Consider the following 12,216-nt stretch of genomic DNA (forward strand, 5'->3'; position numbering starts at 1 on the left):
CTCTGGACTGACAATGTGATAGCCAGATCCTGAGCCTCAACAGACTCCAGCACCTACAATCTGATTTATTGGACTTACCACACTCAGCTAAGATGGAGTTGAAGAAGGACAACCACCACACCATGGAGCCTAGAGTGATTACAACTGAAAATGGGAGGATTGCATCCAGCATCCAGGTGGAATCTGAGCCTCCTCTTGACATAGAGGTGCAATGGACACAACCAATCCAATGTCCACATAGAAGAGGTGGCATTGGATTGGGAAAAGTGGACATAATGGACAAAGGGTATGGGGAAAGGCAGGAAGAGATGAGAGGTGGAGGCGTCTTCAGGACATGGAGCTGCCCTGGATGGTGCTTCAGAGGTAATCACCGGACATTGTAAATCCTCACAGGGCCCACTTGATGGAATAGAGGAGAGTATGGGCCATGATGTGAACCAATGTATATGAGGTGCAGAGGTGCCCAAAGATGTACTTACCAAATCCAAAAAAAAAAAAAAAAAAAAAAAAAACATGGGTGCAGGTTTCAGTTTGGGGTTATGGAAAAGTTTTGGTAATGGATAGTGTTGATGGTAGTACAGCATCGCAAATGTGATTAATCACACTGAATTGTATGGTTGATGGTTGGGAGTGGTTGATATGGGAAATTTGAGGTAGGATATGTGTTGCCATAATTTTTTTTAAGTAAGAGATTAAAAACATCAATGGCATTGCTATTCATGATCTAGACTGGATCCAATAATGAAGGAGAAAATGCTCAAAAAGACACTTTTGGCACAATTGTAAAAAATTGAAATATAAACTGTATGCTTTATGGCAATGTTAAATTTCTTCAATTTGATAGCTGTACTTAATATGGTGACATAAGTGAATATTCTTGTTCTTAGAAAATATATATGAAAGTACTAAATGTTAAAAGAGCAAAATGTATATATTCTACTTCACATGTTGAGGATAGGTAAGTAGTAGGTAGGCAGAATGATATAGTAAACATGGCAAAACACTACGTTGTAAATCTGGGTATCTATGGAGGGGGTCTTTTGGAGTTTTCTGTATTGTTTTTGTATTTTTGTTGGAACTTTCCTGTTAAGTTTAAAATTATCTCAAAAAACTGAAAAAAAAAAAAAAAAAAAAAAAAAAAAAGGAGGGCTAAAGGTGAAAAGTAGAAGATCCAAGAAGGCAGATTGTAATTAAGAAGAGACTCTTTGGGGGCCTCTTAATTCCTGGGAAGCATGAATAATCAAGTGACAAGTGCCTAAATAATAAAAGAAAATTAGGAACTAATTGAAAATACTTTCCAGTTAAGGTCTCATAATATATTCATACCTTTACACAAATAAAAAAGTTAGTTTGTTCAAGAAAAATAAAAATCTTACTCCAAGTCTTATATACCAAAGTAAGTTAGAAACTTGGCAAATAAACTTAATGCTTTAGAGATATTAAAGTGACTGAAGGATTTGTATTTGGCAATATTATATGATATGGCATGCCATGCAAATGAAAATTCACCTAAGATGAATTAAAACATGGAATGTTTGAAAATTTCAAATTAAGTGTACTTTTTTTTTTTTTGCAAACCCTAATTGTACTATAAATACACTTCTCTGCCATATACAAAGGAGACCACATTTGAAATTAGTCATTTTTAGAAATTCACCCCTACAAGAGGCAAAGGATAGTGTATTCTGATTAGCACAGATAGGCAGAAAGTATTTGTTTTTAAATACAGGTGTTGTGATGTCTTTAGCAAACATTCCAATTCACCAGGGCCCAAGGTCCTTGCTGCAGGTCAGTCTTGCCTCATTGTTTAAACTGCCTGCGAGATCAGGTTCCATGATGATAACTGGCTAATTATCAGTTACACTGGCAAGATTATCTACATAACTTCAATATAAATTGCATGCTTAAATAAGGAACTGTATAAGACCTCTTTTTTTATTCGCTGCCACCTTCTTATTGTTGACTCTTGAATTTTATTGTGCAGTCCTTGTTTATTTGCCAATACTATATGATGTGGCATGCCATGCAAATGAAATGTCAGGATGATTGAGGATTGCACCAAGTGTTTTATTCATTTAAAAAATATTTATTGAGCACCTACAGGGTACAGTAGGTGATAAAAACAGAGCACTGTTTGAACTTTGGTTTAAAATATAAATAAGAAAAACAAGTTTTTAATGAAAATTCACCGAAGATGAATTGCTAACCATGGATTTTAGCTCTCCTTGAGGCCCTAAGCAACTATAATTTCTGCTATGCATTTCTAACATATCCCCTCACTATAATTTTCCCTTTTTACCTTGCTGAGTGCCCAAACACTAGCTAACTAAATCCAGGTTAGTCTATTCCATAACATAAGTTCAGTTCTACATCTAGTTCAAGGCTGGGGTACACATGCTTTAGTGCCTGCAAAAAAGCATTTTTTCATTCCTAACAGTGTACCTAATAGTTGATGTAGCTCTCTGAATAAATGAGCATTACTTTGAGTGGAAAGGTGTCTGTGTAGCTTTATTTTTATTTTTCACATGTAAGCATGGCCAATTATGATTTTCATTTTAAAAACATACCATATATTTAATGCAGAAGGTCACTGCTTTTCCCAATACTGTAAATAAAGTAGAAAATTAATTTCTCCTATTCTGAACATCAGTTTCTTCCATTACAATGTTCAGATATAGTGCAAGAATTTAATCTTCCTAACCTTATTTGTTATCACTTTTGTTTTCATGATTTTAATTTTTTCTTAAAGATTTTCATAGTTTTATACCGGCCCATTTAAATTTGAAATTGAAAATTTCTTTACCCTCTAGAAAAAATAGTATTCATAAGTTATATCTTTTATTCTCAAGAAGGAGCCATGAGGAGAAATTGTTTCCTTTTGCTTTGACCCCCTTCTCATTCCACCACTGGAAAATGAAAAGAAATTCATAATTGGGACCTGGAATATTCCATCTGTTCCGAGGTCACTAGGTTCTGTTTCTCTGAAGGGTTCTAAATAATACTCCATTAGTCTGCTTCCAAATCTCAGCCCTGAGATTGGGGACCAAAAAAAGTGGGTAATACCACTGAGAAAGTAATTGCAGGTAAATGATTTATTTTTTCCTGGTCTAATAAAACCCCGAAGGCCAAACACTAAAATTCTTAAAACATTAAACCAAAGCAAAATATAAAGGATCAATAGGCAGTTTATAAAGTGAGGAAAACTGGATGAATGTAAGTGGAACCTCGAGTTAAAGTTGAGAAGGATTTTAAAGATAATCCAGTGATTGCATTTTACAGAGTTACGTAAATCATATCTAAAAGCCATAAGTGATTCATTCAGATATATTCAGTTTGTCCAACATTCTTCTCCACTATACACCACCAGCCTTGTCAATGAATTTAGTCCAGTGTTTCTCAGTCTTTTCTTCTGTAAGCACCATCCTGTAAAGACGTTCTAACCCCTGTGATCAAGTGAGTTTGGAATACATAGCAATTAGCCCTCTTAGCTATCCATCATGTACACCAGCATTTTAAAGGCTTTAAGAAGTTTTGCAGCAAGGCAAGCTCTATAGCTTTGTTCAGTCCATCATTTTCCAAACTTGTTGGACTGTTGGACCCTTCTTCCTTGTAGCACCCATGAATACCCTTCAATGTTCCACAAAACCTTCGGGAATGGGGGAGATCTTGCAGCATGTGGGCGTTGGGAGGTATTGTTAAAATATGCGATTTTCAGCATTGAACTAACTGGGGATTTATTCAGTAAGAAGAAACACGAAAATACAGTGCTAGAACCTTAACTTTATTAGGAAAAAATATTTTATGCTTTCAAATTAATGCTAAAAGTGATTGGTTATTTTTCATACTGATTTGCCACTAATAATATTGCAACTTGATCAAACTTATAAGACTTAATTAAGCTTAATTGATGACCATCTGTTTATTTTCCAGGACACTGTAATTTATGATCGACTGGCAGAGACTTCAAAATACAAAGAAATTACCCTAAAACATTTGGAGCAGTTTGCTACAGAAGGTGAGTAAAATATGGCAATAAAGTGTGATTAAAATAAAAATAATTCATACGCTTTTGATATGTTGCAGGAGCATTATTCTACTCAGATTTTTAAAGTAGGATGTTGATTATTGTTGGTAGTTTAGATTATACTATCTGCTGTTCTCAGTCAGTATTTTTTTTTAAATTTTTCCTAAAAGTGTATTGATTAAAATGTTGAGAGATTGTGGGGTAGGGCCTAGAAATTTGTTTCAGTCTTTAAAAGGGATACTGTTTACAATTTACATACACTACTTCTCAGGCAATTCATTAGGAAAAGAAGCAAGTGTCAAACAACTGAGATTTTCTAATCTGCCTAAGAAAGAAGAAATCAGTAAAACTAGATAATTGTTAAATAGTTGTTCAATTAGGTTTCAACTCAAGATTCTTTATAAATTCCCTTCCCCCTGGTGAGACCTGGAAATCCACCGGTAAACAAGATTATCATTGTCTCTGTCCTCCTGAAATAATATGACCTATAAGACAAAACAATACATAGTCAAGGAGCATTGTCTAGATTAAATGAAAGCAAGCGTTTTTGAATATGTCCCCAAAGATGCAAGGGCTGTTAAGCATTATGGTTAGTTCCTACAAGAACTTGTGGAGTCTTTTGTCTAAACTTAACCACAGTGGTCACAGCTGTATCTAAATTTCCCAAGTTTTCACCCTTTTGCTTCAGCTAGATCTATTGCCCTTTGGACCAGGCCTGAACTCTTATGGAATCTCTTTTCCTCTTAATCTAAGCTGGAAAAAGATAGGAATGTTTAATTGTTTAAAAAGTGTTAGACTTTTCAAAGTAAGCACACAAAGAACCTGCTCACAGTTCTCTTCCAAAATGGAAGAGCATGGAAACACACACAACGTTCAAAGAGTTCAGATTCCTAAAGACACAGCCTCAGACAAGCCCAGCAGGTATAACCTACCCAGCATACAACATAGGTTCTTTTGGGAGATTGGAGGAAGACTGTCTTTCTCCTCTCTGGTTGGATGATAAACCTAAACACTACAATCTCTAAATAGATTTGAATAGGCTTGGTCCCCACCTCCACCCCCGTTCTCTCAGGACCTGGCCTGAATGACACTTCTTCTCCCTGGCTATCCTCAAGTAAGTTTTCCCAGGTTCCCAAAAAAGAAAAGCGTTTTCAAATATGGCCCCAAAGATATAAGTTCCATGCTCAATGATCTGGCAATAGACAACACAATTCCCATTCTTTGCTGCTTCTTATTGTTGACTCTTGAATTTTATTGTGCAGTCCTTGTTTATTTGCTTCCCACCTAGTCCCCCAGCCATGTTGATTTCACTTGAGATCTTTAGGGTTTGCATCTGGTCCTAGATTCTAAAAGTTAAAATACTTGGGGTGAGAATGTCGTCTTCATGGGAACCTAGATATCTGCTTCCTACTGTGGCAGAAAATGCTTTTCCTCCTAAATGTTCCAACTCATAAACTTTTCCCTGACTAAGGATAGCCTCCAAGTAGATTATGAAATTACTAGCAGTGGGGATAGGTCACATCAAACATCATCTTTGACTGTTTTCCCACAGTATTTCTGGTAAGCTGTTCTCTTTTTGCCACTTATCCCTCAACCTATTCGTAAACTCTTTATACTACAAATTTGTAGTGGTAAAGAGCAATGATCAATAAAGTCAAATATCTCAGTAAGAAGGTGGTCTCCCAGTGGACCCCCATTAGGGTCCCTCTCTCCCTTCCTTCATAAGCATCCCTTCCTTCTTAAGCCATCCACTTAAGAGCCAGTGCAAGATACTGGAGTTACAGGTATGAAGAAATGAAGGACCTTACCCCACAGGAGCTTTTATGTAAGAGACTACAAGAAAAAACAGTATAAACCTCATTCACACCATGGGAGAGTTTTAGGATTTCATCCTGTGGGATCTGGTGGGGAAGAGGGTACTTCAAAGAGATTATGGGAGCAGATGTGGCTCAAGTAGTTGAGCACCTTCCTCCCACATGGGAGGCCCCAGTTCAATTCCCAGTGCCTCCTAAAGAAGAAACAGACAACAAGCAGACAGCAAGTAAAAGCAACAAGCAAAACCAGACATGGGAGCCATCTCAGGAGTGGGGCCGAATGCAAGGCAGTCATTGGATGGGGTAGGGAGCAAGGAAGAAAGAGTGGCCCCTATGTGTAGGGCAAAGTATGTGAGACCTTTGGTATATAGGAAGCGAATGGCACAGAATGGGGTTGAAGTCATTTGATAAATGTGTATGAGCCATACTTTGGGGTTTGGACTTCATCCTGGGGAACTGTTGGAAGATTTCAAGCAAAGGAATAACTTGAAAGAATTAGGATTTTAGAAGAGTCACTGCAGGCTGGAGGATGGATTGAAAGGGCTGGAAAGTGGAAGCAGGATGCCAATTGTAAAGGCTAGGGGAACTTGAGGATGTATTTTGTGCTAGGCCTTTGTCACGATTAATTGGATTTCAGTATCTTGTTTGGATTTCAACTTTCCAAAGTCTTTACAAAATGAGACTTTGTTAAATAATTATGGAAACCCCAGACTTCTGAATAAAATCTTGTTTGGTGTTAGTTGTGGTGTATGCTCCCTTTCTCAGGGTTAAGAACGCTATGTTTTGCTGTGGCTGAGATTTCAGAGAGTGACTTTCAGGAGTGGAGAGCAGTCTATCAGCGTGCATCAACATCTGTGCAGAACAGGCTGCTCAAACTCGAAGAGAGTTACGAGTTAATTGAAAAGGTAGGTGGAAGACTGTGTTGCTCATTGTATGGGAAGATCGGTTTCTGGAAAGTTCCTGTCTTTATTCAAGGTACCAATGGAATAAAAACCAACGTTTCTTGACATACCACTTACTGTTGAAACTCCCGTATTGTCTATTTAAGCACTCAACAATCTTAATACAAGTTAACATTTTTGCTGAAAAGTCTTTAGACATAGGCATTACTGAGTGTAGATCTTCACTGTTTTCACAATTTTTAGATCAAGGTTAGACTAGCAGCCTCCTTGCCAGTATATCCCATTACTCTTCATAACTGAGAACACAGAACATGCCTGAGAACACAGAACATGCCTATACACATGTACACACACATAATGCAAACATGTACGTACATACACATACACATGAATGCATGCACATACACATAATGTTACTTGCACATGCTTATATATGAAGCTTAACAATGTAATACATAATATAAAATAATTACAATGCACAGCTGTGAATATAATACAATGTAACTAATAATAATAGTAAGTGAATAATTGAGTGCTTATACTTGACCAGTCACTTTGTTAAATATTAAATATATATAGTTTCTGTTCATAACTATAAATATTTTCCATTTTATCAATAAAGAAACTAAAACTCTTCAACCAGAAAGTGATGGACACCCTATGCTTGGTACTGTATAAATAGCAAAAAATCTTGCTTCCTTAAATAAGAATATCATTTTTATGTATTACTTACTACGTGCCAGGTTCCCTTCAAAGAACATTCATTGATTAACCTATTTAATCCTCACAACATCCCTTTGAGGTAGGAGTCCTTCTATTTTATAGCTGAAGAAATCAAGGCAACAGAGATGTGAGTAACTTGGCTGAGATTGCAGAGCGAATGTGTGAGCCAGCATTCTGTCTGTGGCTCCAGAGTTCATGCCCTTAACCTCTCAGATATCTTCAGTATGACCATTAGCTTTCCATTGAATAACTCCCCGATTACCTAATTCCTTTAGCTCTGTTCAAACCTGCGTGTTAGCCACAGTCTTAATCTTCTGTCCAGGTAAGTAAAGGCTGCTCTGTTTTTCCTCCTTCCTCAGACCATGGTACTGCCTCTCTTGAAAGGTGGCAGGCCCTGCCAGCACCTCCCTGGCCTCACTCCCTTCCCTCCTCACACGCCCTTCCCTCTGTGTAGTGCTGGGGAACATCCTCCAGCTCCAGGTGCTTTCTCTAGGGTACACAGCTGTTACATGTAACCCTGGATACTGTTTTCCTGTTTCCGCAATGGATTGTGAATACTAAACTGTTTTGTTTTGCCTCAAAGCTCCTTCCACTTGAATTTACTTTTGTACCCTGCACATTTCCAAGAAGACTTGGCTAGTTTATATAGTACCTTACAACTTAGTGCCCCCCTACCCCCATTTTTCGAGGTATACGACAAAGGGGCTTATTATTGCTCCACTTACTGAATCTTTTTTTTTTTTTTTTTTGGTCACTTCCTAATTACTTACGTATTATCATCTCTTAGGGGTATGATGTGGGCAAAATAATCTGAGACCATGACCATAATCTCATTCAATATCTTTCCAAGAGAAGATACATACTGTCATAAAGCACTCATGGGATTGACTTTTACATTTTCGCTTTTCTTTTTCGAGAAGTAAAAAATAATTGCCCTGTTTGGAAATGACTTTTGTCTCCTTTTCTACCCAATCTGAATATAATGTAGCCTTTTCCCTTTGGGTAATGAGATAGAATTAATGTATAGTAAGTGTCAGTAAAAAAAAAATATTTGAAAACGATTCTAAATGGTTAAATTGCTCCCACTACAAGCACACTGTAAAAAATCCTATAATTATTGAGTGTATAGAGTGCCTAGGATTCTTAATCTGAATTTCCCAGAGTTTATAGATCAGATTTTCTGGATTTAACAGTTTTTTTTAGTATCTGTGATGTCGTATTACTTCCTTTAAATGAACTAGATTGTTCAACCTTTTACCAGAAGATGGCAGTGGCGAGTCACAATGAAATTTAAGTTGCCTTGCAACTTATTTTTTAGGGCGCAAATACAGAAGCCTCCCTTATGATTGCCTCTTACCTAAAATGAATAAAAAAGAGAGGTTATAGCTAACTCGTCTTTACTTAGTGGTAGGCTATATTCTCTAACTTCTGTTGGAAAATCTAAGATCCAGAAAAGTAAAGAAATCTCTTGCTCAGCCAACTCATTCTAAATGGCTGGCTTTCTATATCCATATAAATTAGTTTCTAAGGTTGCCAAAACAAATGACCACAAACTGGGTAGCTTAAAACCGCAGAAAGTAGTCTTTCACAGTTCTGGAGGCTAGACGTTTCCAAAATCAAGATGTGGGCACGATTGGTTTTTTGGTCTTGGTTTTTTTTTTAAGATGTATTTATTTATTTAATTCCCCCCCTCCCCCCATCCCTTGCTTTGCAGCTTGTTCCTTTCTTTGCTGTCTCTTCGCTGTGTCCATTCACTGCATGTTTTTTCTGTATCTGTTTGTCTCCCTTTGTTGCGTCATTTTGCTGTGCTAGCTCTCCACGGCTCATGGGCCAGCTTGCCTTCACAAGGAGGTCCCGGGACGTGAACCCAGGGCCTCCCATATGGTAGACAGGAGCCCAAGTATTTGAGCCACAGCCGCTTCCCAAGATTGGTTCTTTTTAGGGGCTCTGAAGAATGGACTGCTCCTTGCCTCTCTCTCGGCTTCTGGTGGTTGCTGGCAATCCTTGGTATTCCTTGGGTTGTAGGTGTATGGCTCTAATATCTGCCTCCATTGTCATGGTATTCTTGTTCGGAGCCTCTGTATCCCCTTGTCTTCAAATGACCTTCTTATAAGGACAGTAGTCATTGAACTTAGGGCCCCCTAATCTGCCATGACCTCATCTTGACTTTTGTACATCTGCAAAGATTCTGTATCCATGTAATGTCAACATATCTCTTTGGGGGGCACAATTCAACTCAAATACCATCACTACCCCTGAAACTAGAATTTCACTCAGTTACTAATTTAATAGGCTTTTATTGAGTAACTAATACATGCTAGTTGTTGAGGATACAGAATCAAATCAGGCCCACTGGGTGTCATGGTCTGAACAGATTCCTTAAGTGAGGAAATTTGAAGATCCCATACACTTGGCCCTAAGGAACTTTTCAGAGATGTGGTAACTGAAAATGAGCCCCCAAGATTATCTTACCAGATAGCAGAAAACAGAAGTTCTTTTCAGGAAAAAGGAATGGGCAATAATGACATTAGTAGTCTTGAGACTGAGAACAATTTTCCTGAAAATACTTCTCCAAGCCCTGATTACTTGAGGACTTCAGGGGTTTTCACTGTATCTACAGCCAGGGAAATATCACTTCTTTCTTGGTCTGTGCTTCCGTTCTTTGTTAAAATCACCTCAAATCAGTGTTAAATAGAAGTCATGGGTTACTGCCATTAAAACCAGCACAGCACAAGCTTCCCTCAGCTTGTCAGACCATCGATCTGGATGCAGGGTCCGTATCACCCTGGTTTTAAATTTAGCTGCACTGTGTTAGGGTGCAGCCATTTCTGCTTTTTACTTGGCTGCTTTATCTAACTTAGACTGTTAGTTATGTGATCTATTTTTTATGTGGTTGGAATCAAATTTTTTTAAATGTAGATCATAATATTGGAGTTTACATAAAAGATGGTGATTTTTTTAAACTATGAGAGTGATTTTCAAGTCTAGAATATTTTGTTAGAGCAGAGCCCATTTTCCAAACAAAATCTTGCCTGAAACATAATATATAACTGATAACAGCAGAGCTGTTCTGATTAAAGAGTAGAGGGGATGGGAGGTGGCCTCTAATTAGTTCTCCCGCAGCCTCTGCCTTGCCCTCGTGGTGATCCATGAGTGATTTTGCACGACTCTGGGGTTCCAGTGAGCACAGTTCGAATATATAACATTACATATGGTATGTGAACTTTTTTAAAAAAATGTATATTTCAGCGTGACTGTTGACATTTGTCCTCGCTTGTCAACAAAAGATCAGAACAGCGCATGCAAGATGTTCCTGAACATTTCAATTAATGACACAAAATGCCCTTGACGCATTAACTCCATGAGATTGTATTATATTAGAGACATTCAAAATTTGAAAGATTTCTAGAGATTATCCACAAAACAAGAATGTTTTTAATATGTTACAAATTGAATGAAAATTTTCTAATTTGATTAAGGTTGTACTTTTAAACCCTGCTCTCTATCTTATCCCTCCAATATTTGTTCCAACCCATAATTCAGTTTTTAAAATTTAGTTAAAACGTTCCTTTGGGAGCTATAACTCTGAGCATAAGTTGAGAAAAGTATCCAGATAAGAACTTCCAAGAAGATACTGACATATTTCCCTGGATGCAGCGCTTTGTTACTTTTCTACCCCAGCACATCTGAGCTCAAGAACGTGCTCCCTTCAACCACAGGGGCGCAAACTCAAGGAGAGAGGACTTGGGAGGTTTGAAATAGTCCTCAGGTACTGTCATCCTTATTAACAATCATTGTCAGATAAGAGGATTTGGGCTTTTTAAGTCATCTATAAGATACAATCATATCTCAGCTGAAAAATTGTATAACATGGGCTCTAACACTTGCAGTCTAATGGAAAGTTCTCAGGATATTAAAATATATATAATGCAGGGAAGCGGATGTAGCTCAGTGGTTTGAGTGACTGCTTCCCATTTTTGAGGTCCCAGATTCAACCCCTGATACCTCCTAAAAAAATACACACACATGTATATTGGGGAATGGATGTAGCTCAAGTGCTTGAGTGCCTGTTTCCCTTGTACGAGGTCCCGGGTTCAATACCCAGTACTTCCTAAAAAAAAAAAAAAAAAATTCAAACAAAAAAACAACTCTCACTGGGGAGTAGATGTAGCTCAGTGGTTGAGCACTTACTCAGTTGACTCATATACCAGGTCCTGGGTTCAATCCCCAGTACCTCCTAAAAAAATAATATATATATAATAATGTTTTTTGTAGTTTTAAGACTTAGTTACTGAAGCATCTTTATTCTTTTACTAAATATAATCTAAGAGGTAACATTTATTTCCTGTGAGTGCCTAACTTTTTCAGGAACAAGAAAGTTCACATAGTTAAATGCAAAAGGGGTTATTAGAATTATATCAGATTCTTCAGTTGTCTTGACCCAATTTAAGGAGAAATGCAGCTTTGCCTGGGGTATCGTGGACAGTAACACCTCTTAATCTCTCTTCATTACCACTTGAGAAAATTTACAGTTGTCTCATTCTTTTAGATGGCAAACTTGACCTGTTTTACTTTTCTTAACCTCCTTCTTTTTCAAAGACAGTAAACGTATTTGGCCCCATAATTTTAGATTATGAAACCACGGATAGTGTTGGTCTATATTTTTTAAGAGTTATATTATCTTAAAAATTTTTTAAGTTTATTTGTATCTGGATAGGAAAAAAATTGTAAATAGGTTACGGAGTAATAACAA

General features: G+C 37.4%; 1 protein-coding gene across 7 annotated transcripts in view; it reads left to right on the plus strand.

Moving 5' to 3' along the window:
* Positions 1-12,216, plus strand: part of ATP8A1 (ATPase phospholipid transporting 8A1) — a 244,887-nt gene that overhangs the window by 118,810 nt on the left and 113,861 nt on the right. For all 7 annotated transcript variants that reach the window (XM_004448742.3, XM_023592370.2, XM_058299208.1 and 4 more), the window contains 2 exons: positions 3,931-4,015; positions 6,604-6,743. In XM_004448742.3, coding sequence (XP_004448799.1) covers positions 3,931-4,015; positions 6,604-6,743 — 225 coding nt within the window. The remainder of the gene's footprint in view (positions 1-3,930; positions 4,016-6,603; positions 6,744-12,216) is intronic.

This window comes from Dasypus novemcinctus, chromosome 1 (assembly GCF_030445035.2).
Source record: "Dasypus novemcinctus isolate mDasNov1 chromosome 1, mDasNov1.1.hap2, whole genome shotgun sequence".
Lineage (NCBI taxonomy): Eukaryota > Metazoa > Chordata > Mammalia > Cingulata > Dasypodidae > Dasypus > Dasypus novemcinctus.